The sequence below is a fragment of the Cnephaeus nilssonii genome (genome assembly GCF_951640355.1).
Source record: "Cnephaeus nilssonii genome assembly, chromosome: 4".
Classification (NCBI taxonomy): Eukaryota; Metazoa; Chordata; class Mammalia; order Chiroptera; family Vespertilionidae; genus Cnephaeus; species Cnephaeus nilssonii.
The window spans coordinates 37,992,713-38,013,932 of record NC_137075.1 but is presented as its reverse complement, the minus strand read 5'-3'; the positions used below and the strand labels follow the sequence as shown (position 1 = coordinate 38,013,932).

The following is a 21,220-nucleotide window of genomic DNA, read 5'->3' as shown; positions in this document are numbered from 1 at the left end:
CATCGTGTACATTTAGCTGCTGCTTCCTCCCAACCTATACACTTTACAGATGTGATCTGTCATTGGGTCCCCCAAGAAATAATAAGTGACTGGCCATATATTGTGTAGCAAAATAATGGCGTTAGAATGCTGGTTTCTAACTCTCTATCTAGAGGTCTTTTTCACACCACCGAGCACACGCTGCCTGTACTCATAAGGGGTAAGGGAAGGGACTGGTACATTTCACTGGAGGATGAGTTCCAAGACTAGGGGCTGCATGAGAACTGGGCGGGTGACAGAAAGAAGATCTAGGGGTGGTGCATTATGCATTTGTGCCTGGACACAGACGTTTCCTATTTTGCCTAATATTGGCTTAAATGACAAGGAAAGCTAAATGCCATCAATATACCATCATAAAGTAGCTTGCTCTTCTCCTGGGTATAGTTTATCTGCAGGTAAACCACATCGCTCACAAGGCACAAGAACAATGGGCGCTTTTATAGTCATTTGTGTGTTTAGAGGTTGTCCTGGGTCTCACAACGGACAGTTGTTACCCTGACATGGAGCCGCATCAATGCAATTGTGCATCAGGCTAATGAATGTGTTCTCATGGAAACCATACTAAGCAGAGCAAGAGGTAAAGCATCTCCACCACCTGAAATTGACCTCAAGTGGCTCAAGGTAGTTTCAATACTTCCATTCCATTTTGAAGTGATTCTGTCCCTTTAAAAACACTATTATTGATCCTTCATTTCCCCCAATATCTGGGGTTTTAGTTGGGCTTCAAATATATCTAAAAATCAAGTGGGTGCAATTTCTCCTGATGCGATCTGAACCAGTTTTCTTTTTCCTTATAAATACACGCCATCAGGTTTTCATTTGAATTTTGTTTCTGAGGATGACTTTGTACTATGTTATGTTATCTTGTGACATTTAGTGTTGTTGGGATTTATTGGATTTCTGGGAATTAAATAATAAAAAATGATAATATCAAACATCATTAATTAGGTGTCAAACAAAGTAATATTGTTTCTTATTTTAATTACAATAGAATTCAAGTTAATCTACTTATTTTACCAGAGTAATATGGGATTCCAACCGTTTAAAATCTAAAATCTTTAGCAGACAGAGGACAATTATAAAAAAATCGTCACTTCACAAGAAAATCCGGGATATTAATCAATTTGTTTAAATGGCTGAGCAGTAATAAACATAATGTGCTAACATCTCTTAGCAAATAGATTTTTGTAAACAAGCTGCTTCCAAGAATATTTTATGAGGCATCGTTAACATTCAGAGATGCTGCTGTTTAGGTTGGAAACCTCGGTGATCCATCTCGCACAGTGCGGCTGGAATGAAGAGACCCCTGGAATCGCTCAGTGAGAAGAACTGGAGAGGGGCCTGTGAAGTCATGACCCTTGGAAGGTGTTGGTTTACAGAGTGTGAAGTGGGCAATTCACCAGCTGCACCCAGGAAGCAGTGCTGCAAATGCCTACGGCTAGGAGTCAGAGGACGTCATTTTAAAGGACGCCAGCCACCACCCCTGCAGACCCACAATTTATCTGGTCTAACTTCAGTGACAGGGGAAAAAAACTTCTTAAGTTAGAACACACTTGCATATTTTGACTGAAGATTATTACAATGAAAAGCAAACAATTACCCTCTCAGTTGTTTTTGGACCATTTTAGGGCTCCAACCTCAAGGACACATTTAGTAAGGACTATGCTTAACATGTGAGGCGCAAAATCTTAAGCAAAGGCCACACATTCAGAGCTCACTGCTGGTTTCCTGGCTGTCAGGTGTGGGCGTGGGGAGGGAGAGGAGCTTGGCGCTACCACTTTCCTATGAAGCTCACAAAACAGAATTTATTCCTTGGAAGCTAAAAGGGTTAAATAAGCGGCTGCAGGGCAAGAGCAAATGAGGTGGGTGTCAAGGTTCTTAGAATTTTTTTTCATGTTATTATCAATGATCTTTTTCTTTAAAATGTCACTTAACTATTTCTCTGCTTCCGCTTCTCCATATAATGGATGTACTAACGTTAATTCCCATGTTCCCAAAGAGGCAATGGTGGAAAGATACGTTGATAAACATTTTTAAAGCTCTTTGACTTCCTTAGAAAGAAAGCAGGCTTTTGAAAGAAGAAAATATTTAGATACTCAGCAATACTGGGTCAAAAATCTCTAACTTTTGATCACTTTTAAAAATAGCTTTTTAAGGTGAAATATATTAGTGTATTGTGTGTGTGTAGATATATTATGCATATGCCTTTTCTCTGATTACAAAGTAGAGAACAAAAGTACTGAACTTAGGAATGTTAGGTCTCAATTTTAGTGAGATATAGATGCTTTGATTAAATAAATCATTTCCCTTAATTGGTAGAAGTTTTTTTGTCTCCTTCCACTCTACTTTGAGTGACACTCTTATGCATCTGTTCTGCAGGGGTAGTAGCAAGACCTGTTTGAAGTTTAAATCTGTGACACCCTCTGTAGAACAGTGGCAACCTGATCAAAACAGTGATCAAGCAGAAATGCTCTCTTTCTAAGAATGAACACACACATACACACACACACACACACACACACACACACACACACACACACACACACCTCCCTGCATTCAGAGCCGAGGTTTTCCTTCTACCCCCAACTAATAAAATCAGGAGGCTGCAATGAGGCTGAGCGGCAGGCAGTTTGATGTCCTCAGCAGGATACGGGGAGTCAGAAGTGGCGCTGTAAATCCAGAGCGGGCCTTCAACACTGTGTTAAGTGTGGCCCGAGTCTCAGAGATTTCCCTTTGATGCAAGTTCAGTATATTAATGGGAAAAGCATTCACTTTTATTTGTCTGTACTGTCTGCGACAGCAAGGCTGCCTCATTTAGCCTGGGCCAACATGAAAATACACAGAGAAGCAATCTGTTGCAAATTAGCACAGCTCCCCTTTCATTTACTAGCTAGTAATTGGAAGGGGTTAAGAAAGTGTAACTTATCGGACCACGTGAGGGTATCTGCTTGTGCGGACAGCAAGCCTCCCCCGAATTGCCCTAGGAGCCCTGAGGCAATAATCCTTCCTCATGGCCACTTGGCCTGAAAGACAACACTGACGCGTGTGAAATGTGTGCGCTTTGCTAGGTCTGAGAAGGCAGTTTCCTGGACTCCCAAAGGGGGTATTTGTGACTCTGTCGGAACTTACCTTTCTTTAGATATGTTTTTACTCTCCCGTTTCCAAATCGTCTTGAAGTCACTGCAGAACTCGTACCACACCATAAACACGTAGTTTGGAGTGATCTCCTTCTCACCAGACTTTGGCTTCATCCCAAAATATCCCACTGTCGTTTCAAAACTGCAACAGGCAGGAGGGGAAAACAGAGTGAGGGAGAGGGTGAGAAACTGTCAACACCATTAGGGTGGTGGGGGAACACGGAGGGCGGTTTCCCACTTCTCCACTCTCTGTCTCCATTACCCATTTGCTCAAATCCATTTTCTAAGAAATTCCATTTGACTGGGGATACTCCTAGACATATCTTATCCATGTAAAATCCAGCATGTGTAAGTCCAGGGGGTATATAGGTAAAACTTTTTGAGTTTGGTTCTTCATCTCCAATCTATGTCATGTACCCGCTCTTCACTTGAAGTTTAATGATGACGGGGCACACTGCTGGCATATTGACTCTGTGGCATTAAGCAGTGGTCAGTTAGAGAGCCCAGTGGGGATAATTAATCTGTTGAGTGTTTCATGGAAAATCAAGACTGTTCTCTCCTATTCTGGTACCCTCTGGCGTTGTAACCTGGGTCCAATCACTCAGCATCAGACTCAATTTTCTCAAGGGTAAAATAAGAGACTGAGCCTCTATGATCTTTAAGAAGGCTACATTTTTAAAGCTTTATATGATACAAGAATACAGACCACCAAATGCACTAAAGTGTATGTACAGTTGAGGGCATAGCAAGGTTTGGATGGAAAATCATCTTTGATCTTAATAAATGATCTCCAATCTCGTCTAGGTTTTGCAAAGTAGATTCCCAGATATCACTAAGAGCCTCCTGACCTACCCCATGGACTCTCACACCAGACTAGCCGGGCCTCCCAAGCAGCCCTTCTTGGAGGCACTAGCTTTGCAGCAATTTATAGCTCTGCACTCAATCTTTCTACCCAGCCACCCCCACCCACCCCAAGCCTCACAAGCTCATTTGCCATGAGCAAGAACACTTAAATAAATGGCTCCCTTTTCTAGGGTGTTGGAAACTAATCAAAGCAGGAATGGCTGGCCAGGTTTATTACTACTCAATGCTCTATCATCTGTTCAGACACAGCATTTTTTTGTGGCCATCCTGAATACTGAGTTCCTAATGGAACTCTATTCAATGGCGATTGTAAAACCCTGAAGTCCCGTTACTATTACGGAGCATACTTTCATCTCGTTCTCAGTTATTGGCCAATATGTATCTCATAAGATTTTACCACAGTTCACAGATGAACTGTTAATTGATTCCATGGCTATGATTAGGCGAGATCCAAGCTGGGGCTGCAGCTCTGAGTCCCATAAATTCTTTGTGCTTCTGTAAATAATAAATCTGTTTTTAATGCAAATTAAACTACTGGTCAGGGAATTTTGGCTCCCAGTTATTAAAAGACTGGAAGTGTATAAGTGGAGAAAGGCAACAACTGCAGTAATTTCTTAAGGGACTCTCTTATAATACCAAACATGCATATTTTGGCACAAAACCAGCAATGGAAGAAAGTAGCAATGTCCACTTTCACCCAGGCGGGACCCATTTTGTGGCAAGCAGAATACTGATAACACCAAAGCACACTCTATGGCATATAGTTCTATTTCATTCAAACTGAAAATTATATTAATGTAGCATGGAAATGCATTGTAGAGAGTTTTGTGAGCGATAGGAACCGGCCATGGTTTTCTTACGGAGTGCTGGGGCTTTTGAATCAGAAGAGAATCACATGTCAACTTGTCCAATGTTCTCATTTTACAGATGAGGAAACAAAGACCTGGAAAGACTGAATGTCCCTTTTTATTGGCAGCGTTGGGCTAATCTTGGGCCTCCTGATTCTCAGGGAAATGCTTTTTCCTTCCTCCCTCCCTGTGGCTCATGCTTGCTGACCTGGGCATTCAAGAAATACAACAGTTTTCCCCCCATTTCCACTTTAGACACAGTTGCCCCTGTATCTTCCATAACGTGCGTTACCCCCAGCAAAGCACATCATTATTTTCTTCTCTTCCCAAGATGCTCACCTTCTATACAGAAACATATTTCTTTGTGCATTAATAGAGAGGAGAAAGTCTTCCACGGTGAGTCTTTAGGGGAACAAACGGTCTTCCTATAGCCCAGCAGGACACAGTGAAGAGCACAGAGCCCCAGTCCGGGCTTCTCGGATCACCCCACACCTCGAGCCTTATTGGGAGTCTCGAGTGCAAGACCAAGGCGTTGCACGCGCTGGTGCAGTTGCAGAGAATGGCAGCTCTGTTTGGGGGCTATCGCAGAGCTTGAGGAAAGCACGCCGTCATCCTGAGGCCTCGCTTTCCCCGACTCTGAACTGAAGCTAACCATGTACCTCCCCCTCTCCCCTGGGAGCTGTGAGGTCCTGCTTACTCACCCTCAGAGGGGGCGAAAAATAAAGGAAAGGCAGAACTTCAGCATTTCCCCGCGATGTGCTTTGGGAACTAAGAAGGCAAGCGAGCCTCTTGAGAAGAACCGAAGTAAACAGAGTCGCAGAGAATGGCCGGGCCTTGGCACCGCAGTCGTGACGGAGAGCAGCTGCTCCGAGGTGCGCCTTGTTTGAATTCCGTGCTCTTCCTTTGCTCAAGGAACAGCTGAAAGCTGGTCTATGAACCTACAGCTACTTGATAGAGTCTAGGCTACTGTCCTTCCAAACAAAACTCTCTTCCTTTCCAATTCAATTTTGACTCACAGAAGACGGATGATTGCAAACCTTCTGAAATTTGGGCATGAAAATTATCGAGCCTAAGCAGCCAGGAGAATTTTCTCCAACAGACAAAGGGGCAATCATGCTTTCCGAAACGTTTATTTGCCAGCAGATGACTCTAAATTAGCTTTCGACTTTTAAAAAGCGGATGGATTTCTGATCATGTTTCACATAACTTCTTGACTTCACTCTAAACTCTTCCCTGAATCCTTTTCTCCCTGCTACCATTCCTCCTCTGATTTGTATCTTTACAATTCAGCTAAACGTTTTTAAAGTGCAGACAGTGATTCTATCAAAGAGCCCGGGGCCAACTGAACGGTTTTCCTTTTGCAGCGTTGAGAGGCCAGAGCGGAACACATCCACTTACTGTTTTACATGCGTGCCTTCAGAAACTGCTTAGGAAAAGCAAATATTCCTTCGCCTCAGAGTAAATTGTTTCTCTTGAGAATAAAACATAAGAATTTCCTAAATCTCACACGAATATTGCAACACTGACCACCAACCTCCTTAAAGAGGGTAACCAAACAACTGTGGTTTCTACATTAAAGATGGGATCGGACATATTTCATGTATGACATGAAAGCTAGACTACCTTCACCACAAAGTCACGGAAAACGCTGACAACCAGAATTTATGGCCCCCCTCAGCATGGCTAATGCACAGCAGCAGCTTCGGCTCCTCGAAGGTGGGCCCCCTGTTCCTTACGCAAGAATCCTGAAGAAGTATTAGAAATGACATCCACCCTAGAAGCTGGATTTCTGTTTGGCCTGATACTCATGTGCCCTAGTTGAGGGTCTCTTTTATGCATGCTGATTATTTCTGTCTCACAGACGTAGTACTTTGACACATGGAGGACGGGAAGCTGCCTGTAGGGATAAGGCCAATAAAGGGGCACAGAAATCCACACACACAACCAGGTGACTGTCTTCATTGTCAAAGATTAGCATGTGAAGATAAAGTCACGATTCAAGAACATGTCTGCACTTAGGAAAATGCAGGGTTTGCCTTAACCTCACTCTCATCTGCATTTTAACTTTATTAGCGAATACAGGGGAGAGCGGGGCAGGATGTGGGACTTGTCAAAGCAGAGCAGATGACATGGTTCAGTCTTTCAGAGCCCCCGGGAGGAAAAGGGCTCATTTGTAGAGTTTGTTCATTTGCATTTAGTGAACTCCTCTCCTCACGTATTTGTAAAGCCTGTTTTTCTGTATGCGCCTCTTCCTGCTCTTATTTAATTTTCTAGTACTTTTAGAATTGTACCAGTAAAACTTATCTCAATTTTCTGTGCTGAATATGAGAATGCCTCAGTATATTCCCATTTCTCCTCTAAGAGGGAGGGACAGCCACACTAACCTGGTCAACTGATAAAAAGAAAACCCCTCTGGGGGCCACAGCCGGTGATTATTGGCCTCTCCCACTCTGATGGCCATTGAGAGAAAGAAGAGCAAACCAGAGGCAGGAAGTAGGGGAGAGCTTGAATAGGAGACCTCTGAGGTCTCTGACCAATTCTGTGGGAGTTTTCCATATAGAGGTCATTCCCTTCTCCCCACAATGTCCTCTAGGCTCCGAGCAAAGACACAGTAAGTCTCTTAGGTGTTTGTAATAACTGGTTGAATCTAGTTGTAACACTAAGAAGGACCACGTTGTTCCTGACTCCCAGGAAGTGGTTCAGGAGCAGAGTGATGGAGGAGAGGCAAAGAGATGGAAATAGCGTCATGACGTGAGGCAGGCGAGTCACTTCCACTTCCGAATGATCTCCTGATTTTAAAAAATCTCTTGCTTCTTGAGGAAGAAAATTCCCAAGTCCTGTCACAGTGCTTTCACTCCCGCTCTCCACAGACTGTTATTGTTCATGGAAGCATAGTTTTAACAAATGGGGCCAAAAGAATGGTCAGACATTATGCGAATGAAACAAGCAAGTCACAAAAGGAAAAGTACTGTACGAGTCCACTTACATGAGGTCACTAGAGCAGTCAAAGTCACAGAGACAGATATTAGAATGGTGGTTGCCAAGGGCTGGGGGAAGGAAATGGGGGAGTTAGAGTTTAATGGGTTCAGAGTTGCCTTTGAAGAAAATGAAAATTTCAGGATATGCATGGTGCTTATGGTTGCACAGCAATGTGGAATGTACTTAATAATGATAATTAATAATAATAATAAAATGGCTAGTCAAAGAAAGAGCTGGGGCCAAGTTAGAGCTGCTTACCTTTTCTGTGCATTCTCCAAGTGACTTTCTTCCATTTTATGCTCTTTTTTGGCTGTGAAAGAGAAATAATTATGATTAAAATAGTATTTTCTTCCATCATATTTTTTGCATAATATTCTAACTTTGATTATACCCATTCATTATAGAAATAAGCCCAAATTCAGGGGTTGGCAGCTCCTACCACACGTAGTGGAAAAGGCACTCAATTCACTACATTTATCACCACTGCATTCTTTTTCTTAAAATCCTCAACTGAGGATGTGCTTAGAGAGAGGAAGAGAGAGAGAGAGAGAGAGAGAGAGAGAGAGAGAGAGAGAGAGAGAGAAAGAGATCTATGTGAGACAGAAACACTGATTGGTTGCCAGCCCAGGTATGTGGCCTGAGAACCGGGAACCTTTTGGTGCACACAACAGGGACAACACTCATCATGCTCAACCAACTGAGCCATTCTGGCTAGACAGCATTGCTTTCTTGATAACAGCTATAGCTAGCAGCAAGGGGTGGGGGGCATTTAATTTATGTTCTTACTGGGACACTTGTGAGAGTGAAAGGCGGTGACAGTAATAATTGCACCTGGACAAAGTCATACATCGGGACAATCCTGGCCAGGGTGGAACATGTGGTCACCTGGCTGTGGTTGGCCTCTTTGTGAGCCCTGGCCTGTGCTCAGCACTTCCCCTTCTCTCCCAAACATTATAAACCCAGCACCGTTTGCAGTTCTGCTCAGATTCAAACAAATTAATTGAATCTTTGCACACTCTCTACACTCACAGGCCCCTTTGACAATCTGGGGAGGCCTATGATTTCCTTTCTCAGAATAATGTTTTTAAATGCATTGAAAAAATACTTAAGATTACTAAAGAAATCAGTGATACTGAGACACAATTCTGAATTTAAAGATTAGGAACCCATGCTCTGACATCGATGTGTGAGAGAAACATTGATCGATTGCCTCCCATATTTGCCCTAACTGGGGATCGAACCCACAACCTAGGGATGTGTCCTGACCGGGCATCAAAACCGCAACCTTTTGGTGTATGGGACAATGCTCCAAGCAACTGAGTCACCCAGCTAAGACTCACCATTGATTTTAAAATGTAAATGTTATTAAGTTACTCCCATGCTTAAAATCTTCCAAGAACTTGCCGTCATCCTTGACATAACCGTTTAAAGTCTTCACAATGTCCCAGAAGGCCCTGCAAGTCTGCTTCCTGGCTCCTCCTCTGTGACATTATTTCTTTTTTTTTTTTTAATCCTCACCTGAGGATATTTTTCCATTGATTTTTTTTAGAGATAGTGGCAGAGAGAAGGAAAGACAGAGAGAACATCAATATGAGAGAAACACGAAGATTGGTTGCCTCCTGCATGTGCCCTGACGAGGGCCCGGGCCAGGGAGGAGCCTGCAACCGAGGGATGTGCCCTTGACAGGAATCAAACCCGGGACCCTTGGGTCCACAGGCCAATGCTCTATCCACTGAGCCAAACCGGCTAGGGCTGTGACATTACCTCTTCTTTTCCATGCTCATTCCTTTCCAGGCTGGCTGGCCACCTTGCTGATGCTTGAGCACACTGAACACATGCACTAGGATCTTTGCACTTGCCTTTCCACCTCCCTGGGACACCCTGCCCACAGTCTCTGCATGACTGGCTCCCTTACCCCAATAGGTTTCAGCCCAAATATCACCTTCCCTGACCTCGTTCAATAAAAGATCATCCCTTGCCATGCATCCTCCCCTCCCCTACCTCCTTTTCCCCCAATAGCCATTATCTACCTGATGCACTAATTCATTTGCTCATTTGTTTATTATACGACAACTGAATGTAAGCTGCAGGAAAGAAGCAACTTCACCTGGCTTGTTTTTTGTTGTGCCTGAAACATGGAAAGTGCCTACATATTAAATCACTTATTTTAGCTTAAAAATGTGTATATTGACCCTGGCTGGTGTGGCTCAGTTGGTTGGGCATCATCCTGTGCACCGAGAGGTTGCTGGTTTGATTCTTGGTCAGCGCACGTGCCCGGGTTGTGGGCTCAATCCCCGGTAGGGGGCGTGCAGGAGGCAGCTGATGGATGTTCCTCTCTCACATGGATGTTTCTCTCTTTCCCTTCCCTTCTCTCTCAAAATCATAAACTATTCTTTAAACAAATGTATATGCTGAACGTAGGTTGCTTAAAAAGAGATATACTAGGATTCATAAACATAAAGCATTATATTTAGAATATTAACATAGGCTAAAGAAGGTTGTGAGGATATAGTTGTATACTATATTCTCTAAGTCCAGTACATTTTAGCTAACAAAAATAATTTCTTTTTATATTGACACTAGAGGCTCGGTGCATAAAATTTGTGCATTCGGGGAGGGGGTGTGTCCCTCAGCCTGGCCTGTGCCCTCTCACAGTCCAGGAGCCTTCGGGGGATGTCTGACTGATGGCTTAGGTCTGCTCCCACAGCTGCGCTCGCCAGCTGTGAGCCCGGCTTCTGGCTGAGTGGTGCTCCCCCTGTGAGAGCACACTGACCACCAGGGGGCAGCTCCTGCATTGGGTGTCTGCCCCCTGGTGGTCAGTTCGCATCATAGTGACCGGTAATTCTGCCATTCGGTCAATTTGCATATTAGCCTTTTATTATATAGGATGATTTGGCTTTGATAACTACACCATTTTAGGTAAAGCCATAGTTATGGGCAGCTGTTGTGATATAATTTCTCCCCACTCTCCCAGCAGCAATCTTAGCCAATCAGATACAGAGAAGTGACCTATGTTTCTCATAGGTGACACCAAGTTCCCCCAAATGTGAAACAACCTAGTGGTTTGTTCTTATCCAGTGATTCTTAATTATGTGCCTGGTCAAACAAGAGGAAAATTCTTCCGAGGCCTAAGTGGTCTTCCTGGACACCTTTGCTGTTCTCCATCACCAATGGTCTCTAACTGGATGCTCCCATGCTGTGTTAAGTAGACTATGGTCAAGCCGTCATTGCATATACATTTAGTGACAAGAAATACGCTCCCCAAACTGAATTAAGCATTAGATAAGCACTTGCAATGGCTCTATGAATATGGCTATCTGGGGTGGGGGTGGGGGGAATGGCATTCAAATACAAAAAGAGGTATTACTAAGAGGCAATGCATATAGTACAACCTCTGAGGGTTTTGGGGAAAAGAGCCCTCAGGAAAATGGGAAGAATCTAGAAATCTCAATTTTTCCCAAGCAAAAGGTCTATGCATAGAAAGAAATAGTAGCCGAAACCGGTTTGGCTCAGTGGATAGAGCGTCGGCCTGCGGACTCAAGGGTCCCGGGTTCGATTCCGGTCAAGGGCATGTACCTTGGTTGCGGGCACATCCCCAGTGGGGGGTGTGCAAGAGGCAGCTGATCGATGTTTCTCTCATCGATGTTTCTAACTCTCTATCCCTCTCTCTTCCTCTCTGTAAAAAATCAATAAAATATATTAAAAAAAAAAAAAAAAGAAATAGTAGCCCCAGTCCATGGTGTGACCTGGAAGGTCTCCCAGCCTAAAATACTTCTCCTGCCACAATGTGTGACATTCCTAACCATGTTATTATACATTTTAAAGTCTTCAGACAGAACAAAAAGACATTACCTGTAAGGAAAATATTTAAAGACTGGAGTCACATACACAAATTCTAATATCTCCAATAAATAGGGCAGCTACAGGCCAAGTGCAATATGCTGATATTCTAAAATTTGACCCTTAGCTTCTCAATATTGGAACTGATACAGTTTCAGTCTAGGGAAGCCAGAGGGAGTGATAGGGACATGGGAAGGCTATGCCCCATTCAAGGGAGGAAAGGCACTTGCCAGTGTTATCAGATTTCTATCTTTTTCACAGAAGCTAAGATTTTTAAATGGATGTTTTCCACTTAGGAAAAAAAGTTTCAAGCACTCGGTAGGACAAAGAGTACATTCCTGTTGGCCATATCTCACCCTGCAAGCTCTCACTTAAGCCTTCAGTAGCTTCTGATATATGGCATAGGTGGGTGTGTTCTTTCTTCTGCGTGCCAGATGGGTGCTTGGGATCCCCCACTGAAAAAAGGCATACAAAGGTCCCTAGAGAACTTCCTTTCTGGTTGGGGAAGATAGACAATTAAACCCAAGAGAATAACATCAGGTGTGAGCAATTTTAGATAAAGGGTAGCAAAAAAAAAAAAAAAATCTAGAGCACGAATTGTTGCCTATAAAAGGAGACTCTATGTGGGTTACTGCATTAAGGGGTACCTGGGCAGCCAGAGCATGCTACAAAGGTAGTGGGCACAAAAAAGGGACAATGTTTAATTGAAGATAATAAGTCTTAGATAAAAACTGTCCTAACCTACAACTTTGGCTAGCAGTGGCCCTGATCTCTGTGTGGGATTTACCTAGACTTCTATTCTACATAGTCACATGGATAGTAGTATATAGGTGCTTCTTTTTCAGCATAAACTTGGTACTACTTGTGTGGTTGGGGGGAGGGCAGACTTATTAGAAGTTTGGAGAAGTTGTCAGATACTGACACTACACCAAGGGAGACAGAAATAACATGCATCCCCAACCTTGCTCTTCTTTCTCCTTTTTCTTTCACAAAAAGGTGTCTCATTGTCTGCAATGAGTTAAATGTAACTGTTTTCCAAGTTGGGGTACTAAAGAAGCTGCTTAGAATGCAGATAGTCTCACAGTTTAAGACAATAAAGAAATAAAGGAAAAAATCAGAGTACAGAGTACTAAAAATGAGAATTTTTGCTTAACATCAATTCTGTCTTCCGAACTTCTTTATGAAGGCTGAGCATATACTGTGGTGATGTGAATGTCTGGAAGTGCTCAGAGAACACTGAGTGGTAAGTTTGCTTGATGACCTACCTACAGCATACGATACATGTTCTGTCATTGATAGAACTATGTTGCTTTTCTTCCACTTTCATTTCCTCCAATAAAGAACATCGATTATTTTTCATAATTCCATGTCACAGAGAGAAAGCAACATGGCTTCTTTAGAAGGTTTTTTTTTGATTGTTTAAGAAACATTAATGTGGGTTTTATTTAATGCAGCCTTTACTGAACAAAGAACATTTGCTTTTGCGTAAACTTTCAGTGCCTTGGAACTTTGTTTCCTGATTAATTTCATAGCCATTGTCTCATTAATTATCATAAAATTTCCCCATAAAAACAATTCTGAAATTCATAAGTACTGTGGCCTACCAAGTAAAGCAGAAAAGGCCCTTTTTATTCAATGGTTGTAGGCCCAAGGAATGCAATCCAGAACTCAAGATAGCTAAATGCCAAGTTTTAAGCCCAGCTCCGCCATTCAAGTGTCATGGACAAGTTGCATGTATATCCCCTGTTCCAGTTTTCTCTGCTGTAAAATGAAGATGTTAATTCCTACCTCCCACATAGTTATGAGAGCCACACGCAAAGGGAACAGTGCTCGGCTGCATCAGAATCTCTGCAGTCAGATCTCTGATGGTTCCACCTCATGCTGAGGCTAGAGGGGGTTCAAGCTTCCAGTTGGACAGCTGCTTTGACGGAGTTAAATGCAGGTGTAGGCTAGTGGGAACAGCATGGGCTTTGTGTCAGGTGGACACGGGCTGAATTTCTGCTGTGCCATTTATTAACTGAAAGACCTTGGGGAAGTCACTTAATTCCATTGCACCTTAACAATAAAACTGGAGTAATAAGATCTACCTTGCAAGGTGGTTGTGACTATTGGATGTGCTGAACATGAGAGGTTAATGTACTGAATAACATGCTAGGCCCTCAAAAGCAGCAGCTATTGATTACTGATTGACTGGAAGCAAATGCTAGGAATCACTATTCTGGCTCTCTGTCTTTGGTATGAATAATACAATATTTCAACCATAATGCTCCGTTCTTTCTTAAGAATGTCCACAGCCACACTCAGTGGACGATAATTTTGCTAGTGATCAGTTTCAAGTTAGGTGTCCTCTGTTTAAAACCTCAGTTTTCCCGTTCACTCACAAAGCCAGTGTTCCTACCATGGCTGCTAAGGCTTTTCCACAGAAGCGTGTGCCCTGTCCCATCCCATCTTGTTTTATTCAATCCTCAGGAGTGAGAGTAACTGATTTATAATTTTTTTTTTGGGGGGGGGTGAGGGGTGTAGGTGTGAGGGGACAGGTGCTTATGATTATTCTCACCTAATTCTTTTTCCCACTTAATGACCATTGAGTTATACAATCTCAGATCTGATTTAATCAATCACTTTCCAATATTAAATGAAAGATAATGATGCAGGAGTCTGTTTCTAAAAGGTAAGGAGCAAAGATTCCTCCTTTAAGCTCTAGATTCTATATAGTGACCTATTATAGGTTCCCTGCATGGCACAATAAATCCAGTTTTCTCTATTGACACTAAATTGTCAACTTAAAAAGGCAAACTGACTGCAATCCTTACCAGAATACCAATGGCATTTTTCACATAACTATAAAAATTAATCCTAAAATTTATATAGGATCATTAAAAACCTCAAATAGCCAAAGCAATTTTTTTGGTTAATCCTCACCTGAGGATATTTTTTCCATTGAGTTTTAGAAAGAGTAGAGGGAGGGAGGAAGGGGAGAAGAAGAGAGAGGGGGTGAGAGGGAGGAAAAAAATTGATGTTCTAGAGATCAAACCTGCAATCCATGTATGTGCCCTTGACCCAGGAATCGAACTCGTGGCCCTTTGGAGCAGGGGCCAATGCTCTAACCACTGAGCAACAATGATCATGGCAGCAATCTATTTTTTTAAAATAAATTTTTAAAAAATAATTTTTAGGGAGAGTAGGAGAGGAAGAGAAACATTGATGTGAGAGTGAAATATTGGCTGGATGCCTCCTGCATGCCTCCCACTAGGGATGGAGCCCACAACCCAGGCATGTGTCCCAAACTGGCAACCCTTTGGTACATGGGATAATGCCCAACCAACTGAGCCATACTGGCCAGGGCTAGCCAAAGCAATCTTGAGAAAAAAGAACAAAGTTGGAGGTATCACACTATCTAACAGCAAACTATATTACTAGGCTAAAGTAATCAAAAGAGCATAGTACTGGCAAAAAACAGACATATAGATCAATAGAACAGAATAGAGAGCACAGAAATAAACCTATACTTTTATGGTCAATTAACTTATTAGGAGGCAAGAATCTATATATATATAAAACCCTAATATGCAAATAGACCAAATGGTGGAACAATCAAACGACAGAACAACACATCTATGACATGTGCTGACCTCCAGGGGGCATGTGCGGAACATGGCGGGTGTTGGCAGCAGGCGGCAGAGCACGGAACATGGCAGGCATTGGCTGCGGTGGGATGGTGGGGCAGGTGGAACAACCAAACGACAGAACAACACATCTATGACATGTGCTGACCTCCAGGGGGCATGTGCGGAACATGGCGGGTGTTGGCAGCAGGCGGCAGAGCACGGAACATGGCAGGCATTGGCTGCGGTGGGATGGTGGGGCAGATGAGTGGGGGCGCCAGACAAAGGTGGGGTGCTGGTCTCTATCATTGGGGTGAGCCTCTAGTGGTTACTTAAAATTCTTTGCTCCCGCGCGCCGTGGTCCCACTGGGCACGCTCACCTACTGTTGGCGCCGGAGCTGCTGCTAACCCAAATCGCCCTTGAGGGCTTCTCCACCTCCCCCTGCTCCTCAGGGGCATTTGGGAACAGGAGTCGTCTCTCGCACCCACTGCCAGCAACGGCCCTGCTCACATCTGCAGCTGGCGCCAGAGCCGCCACTTGCACCTGCTGCTGGTGCCCGGTGCTGGTCCTGATTGCTTGGCGCTGTCAGTGGGTGCGAGCAGTGGCTGCTGGCCCCGATTGCCCCTGAGAGCTTCTCCACCTCCCCTTGCTCCTGAGGGGTGATCAGGGCAGTAGCTGCTGCTTGCACCTGCTGCTGGCGCCGGCCCCACTCACACCCACTGCTGGCATTGCCAACCCCAATTGCTTCGTGCTGTCAGCAGGTGCAAGCGGGGCTGGTGCCATCAGTGCGTGGGTGTGGTGGTGGTGGGAGCGGGGCTGCCAGAAGACGGGGGACCGGGAGCTGTAGCAGGCGGAGCCAAGTGGGGGCGTGGAGGATGGATCGAGACCTGCCTCTGTGCCCACCGCAGCCTCGTGGCCCACAGTTCCTTTCAAGGTTCACGAATTCATGCACTGGGCCCCTAATCTATCTATCTTTCTTTCTTTCTTTCTTTCTTTCTTTCTTTCTTTCTTTCTTTCTTTCTTTCTTTCTATCTATAGAGAGAGGTAATATGCAATTAGCTGGGACGCCGTAACAGTCACGATCGGCTCAGGAGGAGGCTGCACGTGCAGCAGGGTGGAGCAGGGCCCACAGAGAGCGGGGAGCAGGGAGGGTCTGCCTGCTGGGGCGCAGCTGTGGCAAGCAGGAAGGCCTGCCCTCAGAGAGCGGGGAGCAGGTAGGCCCGCCTGCAGAGAGTGGGGAGCAGGGTGGGCCTGCCTGCTCGCTGGGGCATGCCGGCAGTCCCGCCTCTGCACGTGAGCTGCAGAGGAAACACCTTTCCTGACCGCTTATTGGCTAAGCTCCCAGTATGCCATTTGCAGTGTTCTTGGTAACTTGTGTAATGAGAATCCAAGAAGGTGATCTAGGGTTTTTCCACCTCACTCCTGGAGGAAAAAACAAAGGTCTGCTGCTGGAGGGGCTAAGAAATGTCATATCCTGCCCTAGTCGGTTTGACTCAGTGGATAGAGCCTCAACCTGCCAAACGCAGGGTCCGGGTTTGATTCTGGTCAAGGGCATGTACCTAGGTTGCAGGCTCCTCCCTGGGTGGGGCCCAGGTCAGGGCTCATGCAGGAGGCAACCGATCGAAGTGTCCCTCTCACATTGATGTTTCTCTCTGTCTTTCCCTCTCTCTTCCACACTCTCTAAAAATCAATGGAAAAATATCCTCAGGTGAGGATAAAAAAAACAACAAAAAAAACTGTCATATCTTATGAAAGAGACATCTTGAAAATGCCTAAAGAGCATTGTCATTTTTTCATGGTGAAGGGACTGGAGTCTGTGTTGATGAAAACACCTTGGCAGCTGTGGCGGCCAGCAGTGGCTGCAGCAGCAGGGTGATGGGGGCAGCGCCTTCCCTTGATCAGCCCGGTCGCCTCCTGCAGAGGGAGGCCAGACTGAGACATCAGTAGGACATCCCCTGAGGGCTCCCAGATTGCAGAGGGTGCAGGTCGGGCTGAGGGACCCCCTGTCCCGTGCACGAATTTCGTGCACCGGGCCTCTAGTCTATATATATAAAAGCCTAAACGACCGTTACGACCGAACGACTGGTCAGCCAGTTGCTATGATGCGCACTGACCATCAGGGGGCAGATGCTCAATGCAGGAGCTTCCCCCTGGTAGTCAGTGTGCTCCCACAGACAACCTCCTGCGGTCCCTCTCCCTGGCTATCTGGCCCCGATAAGCCCCAATCAGGACCGAGTGAGACAGCTCCAATTGGCCCCGTTTGCCGGCCAGGCCATGGGACCCCACCAGTGCACGAATTCGTGCACTGGGCCTCTAGTATACAATGAAATAACAACAGTTTCTTCAATTAATGGTGCTGAGGAAACTGAACAGATACATGCAAAAAAAAGGAAACTAGACCAATCTTTTTTTACCATATACAAAAATAAACAAAAAAAATGGATTAAAGACCAATGTAAGACCTGAAACCATAAAACTTCTATAAGAAAACACAGGCAATAAACTCTTTGGCATTGGTCTTAGCAGTTTTTTCTGGATATGTCTCCTAGGGTAAAGATAATAAAAGCAAAAAGGCAACCTACTGAATGGGAGAAGACATTCACCAGTGATATATCGATAAGGGGTTAATACTCAAAATATATAATGTACTCATACAAGTTAACTTAAAAAAAACCAGACCCAATAAAAAAATTGTACACTGTTGCTGGGATTGTAAAGTGCAGCCACTATGGAAAACATATGAAGGTTTCACAAAGACTTAAAAAAAGACCTACCATATGACCCAGTCATCTTTATTTCTGGGTATTTATCTGAAGAAATCCAAAACACTGATTTGAAAATACTAAGTACCCCTATGTTCACTGCAGCATTATTTATAATGGCCAAGAGAGGGAAGCACCCTAGGTATCCATTGATAGATAAAGAAGAGGTGGTGCATATATACTATGGAATATTATTTAGTAAAAAGAATGAAATCTTGCCATTTGCAACAACATGTATGGACCTAGAGGTCCATGCTAAGAAAATGTCAGTTAGAGGAAGACAAATACCGTATGATTTCACTTCTATGTGGAATCTAAAAAACAAATTAACAAGCAAAACAGAAACAAACTCAGAGATACAGAAAACAGACTGATGGTTGCCAGATGAGATGGGGGGTTGAGGAAATGGGTGAAAAAGGTAAGAAGTATAAATTCCAGTTTATAAAAGTCATGAGGATGCAAAGTACAGCCTAGGGAATATAGTCAATAATATTGTAGTATATTTAGTATGGTGTCAGATGGGTACTAGACTTAGTGGGTGATCACTTCATGAAGTATGTAAGTGTCCAATCACTAGTTGTATATGTGAAATATAATATTGTGTGCCAACTATAATTGAACAGCAGCAAAAAGAAGGCACACTGGATCATGCCACTACTTGGATAATGTGTTGACTAGCGCCTCCTCTGTGCAGATGAAGAACATACAATGCACAGTAAGCCCTTCACAACCTGGCTCCTGCTACTTCCCATTAAACCCTCCAGGCTCCTGGCACTCCACCTGCTTTTTTACATCTTTATTTTGGGCCCATTGCTTCCTGTACTTGGAATATCTCTTGCCCCTTGCCTTTCTCCTTCCCAAACACCCCTATTGTAAAAGTCTTTTCTTTCTTCAAACCCAAGATTTAGAGTCACCTCCTCTGTGAAGAGCTCCGCGTGGGCCTCTGCTCACAAGGAGCCGTTCTTTCTGGGGAACTCCAGTGGCCCTGTGCTCACATCCGTGGGACGTGGACCAACACCATCTGCTGCAGGTGGCTCATCCTACTAGACTCCATGCTTCTTGAGGGCAGCAACCAAAATTCATTTCAGTGTTTCTCTCAACTAACACTGAGTAGGTCCTCCACTTACTTGACAAATGGATAAACTGACAGCAAGGGACCCACACGAACAGAACCCCGTCCCTGCTCATTATCTCCCACTGGGGCAACAGAGCCCATTCGCTGGCATAGCAATGTCTAATCTCCCATTTTCTTTTTGCAACAAAATAGAAAAGAGTCCAGCAGAGAGTATTCGTTTTCATCCTGTAATATCCTGTTTTAGATTGATATACTGTTTAGATTGATATGTTCTAGACGCAAATAACATTAATCTTTGCATTTCATCTGGTTCAGGCTGAATTTTTAAAATACAGAGTAGGGCAAAAGTAGGTTTACAGTTGTTCATATGGAAAATAATACAATAATTAATTAATAATAATATAAGAATAAGCCCTGTGTTTTGCGTACTCACAACTGAAAACCTCATATAGTAATTATAAAAAAGTAAAGTTTTTATAAATAAAATTAAACTTCCAGAAAATATTCAGACTAAGACTATTCATCATCTAAATGATGAATAACTAAAATATCCAAATTTTATCCTCAAAAAGGTGGCATTCATGTACTTGAAAGTGGCTGAAGGAGGAGGTCACTCTTCAAAGAAAGTGAGGGTTTATGCCAAACATGATTAAGTCATATTTACGGATACCTATCTGGGAGGTAGTAAATTGTGAAATGAGGGGAAGGGATCGAGGTTGGAATATCTTCCAAGTATTCTTTACACAGTCTATTACACTTTAATATACCATGGTTTATAGACCTGACAGGGCTGGTATAAACCAACAGGACACACAGTAAAGAAGCTGTTTTTATTACAGCTCTCCAAATAGAGGGGCCAGGTGATGCTAACAAGGAAACAAAGGGACCTCACTCCCCCTCATGTGGTATCCATCTGATGAGAACACGGCAGTCGTTTTTCATTCCTTACAAATCGCTCCGTCATGCTCTTTCCAGGAGAAAAGAATGCTTTCACCGACACAGGCAACAGCACACTGACGATGGAAACAGGGATGCCTTTTTAGCATTGATGTGAGAGGGGAAATAGGAATATGTGGATCCACTGGGTTTTGGAGAGGTCATACCCTTGCATCTTTTTCTCTTGGTATGCTCACCCACGGAGGATGATATCCTCCCAGCTCGTCTTCCTATTGTATTGGTTTTCCTTGTGATTAAGTCAGAAGAAAGATCATTGCTGATCTTGTCATAGAGTTTACATTTGCAAATGTCTAGCTGGACAGTAAATCTGAAGAGCATAAGAGGCCATTTGTGAGATTTGCTGTATAAATTGGTATGAGGTTGTGTAAAGGCATGATATCAAAATTTCCAAAATATGGGTATAAGTTGATTTCCAGGTCACCTGTCTAAGGCTAAAGTGGACCAGAAAACGTAGCCTTTTGATGAAAGTACCAAGTAGAAAACATTGTATTAGAAGACTTTAAAGAGGTCTTTAGAGTCATAAAATCAAAGGCACCCAGATAAAAGGAGTCTTGAGAGTCATCTAATATAACTCTCAGGCTGATGTTTGAGACAAGATCCTCTTGTGTTCAATCAGACTTTCCAGATCTCATCTTTTTCATCATTTTTATCTGCCATTTTCAGTTGCCCTTTATAAATGAACCTGAATATTTTTATGGGCATCAAAGAAAGGCAAAATGCTGGTATCACCTAACTTGGGCACCTGGGCCTTTCTCAACCAAAGTTCTTCTGAAATGCACAACTTGAAAACTGATTTGAACAGCTATTCTCTGTCTCTTCCCCAAGTGCACATAAGCAGTACCATTCTAGATGCACAGGGAGATGTCAATTCTTCACACACAATGGTGGTTGTAAGGCAATAATAGGGCTTAATTCTTTCATAAAAGATTGAAATAATTCCTGATGCAATCAAGCTTACAAATGACTTATGATTTTGTTCATTACATTTTTTTAAATTTCTAAACCAAGGCATGATAATATTCAATACCTCATAAAATATCTTATTGCTATAATAATTTGAATTAGAAAAATCTCTATGATTACATAATAGAAAGAAATATGCTATTCTTTAAT

General features: G+C 43.5%; 1 protein-coding gene across 3 annotated transcripts in view; it reads right to left on the bottom strand.

Annotated features, from left to right (window-relative positions):
- The window catches only part of FMN1 (formin 1), a gene marked incomplete at its 5' end in the record, with an annotated part of 414,719 nt that overhangs the window by 42,517 nt on the left and 350,982 nt on the right, over positions 1–21,220 (bottom strand). For all 3 annotated transcript variants that reach the window (XM_079768750.1, XM_079768751.1, XM_079768752.1), the window contains 2 exons: positions 3,169–3,318; positions 8,126–8,177. In XM_079768750.1, the coding sequence (XP_079624876.1) occupies positions 3,169–3,318; positions 8,126–8,177 (202 nt within the window). The remainder of the gene's footprint in view (positions 1–3,168; positions 3,319–8,125; positions 8,178–21,220) is intronic.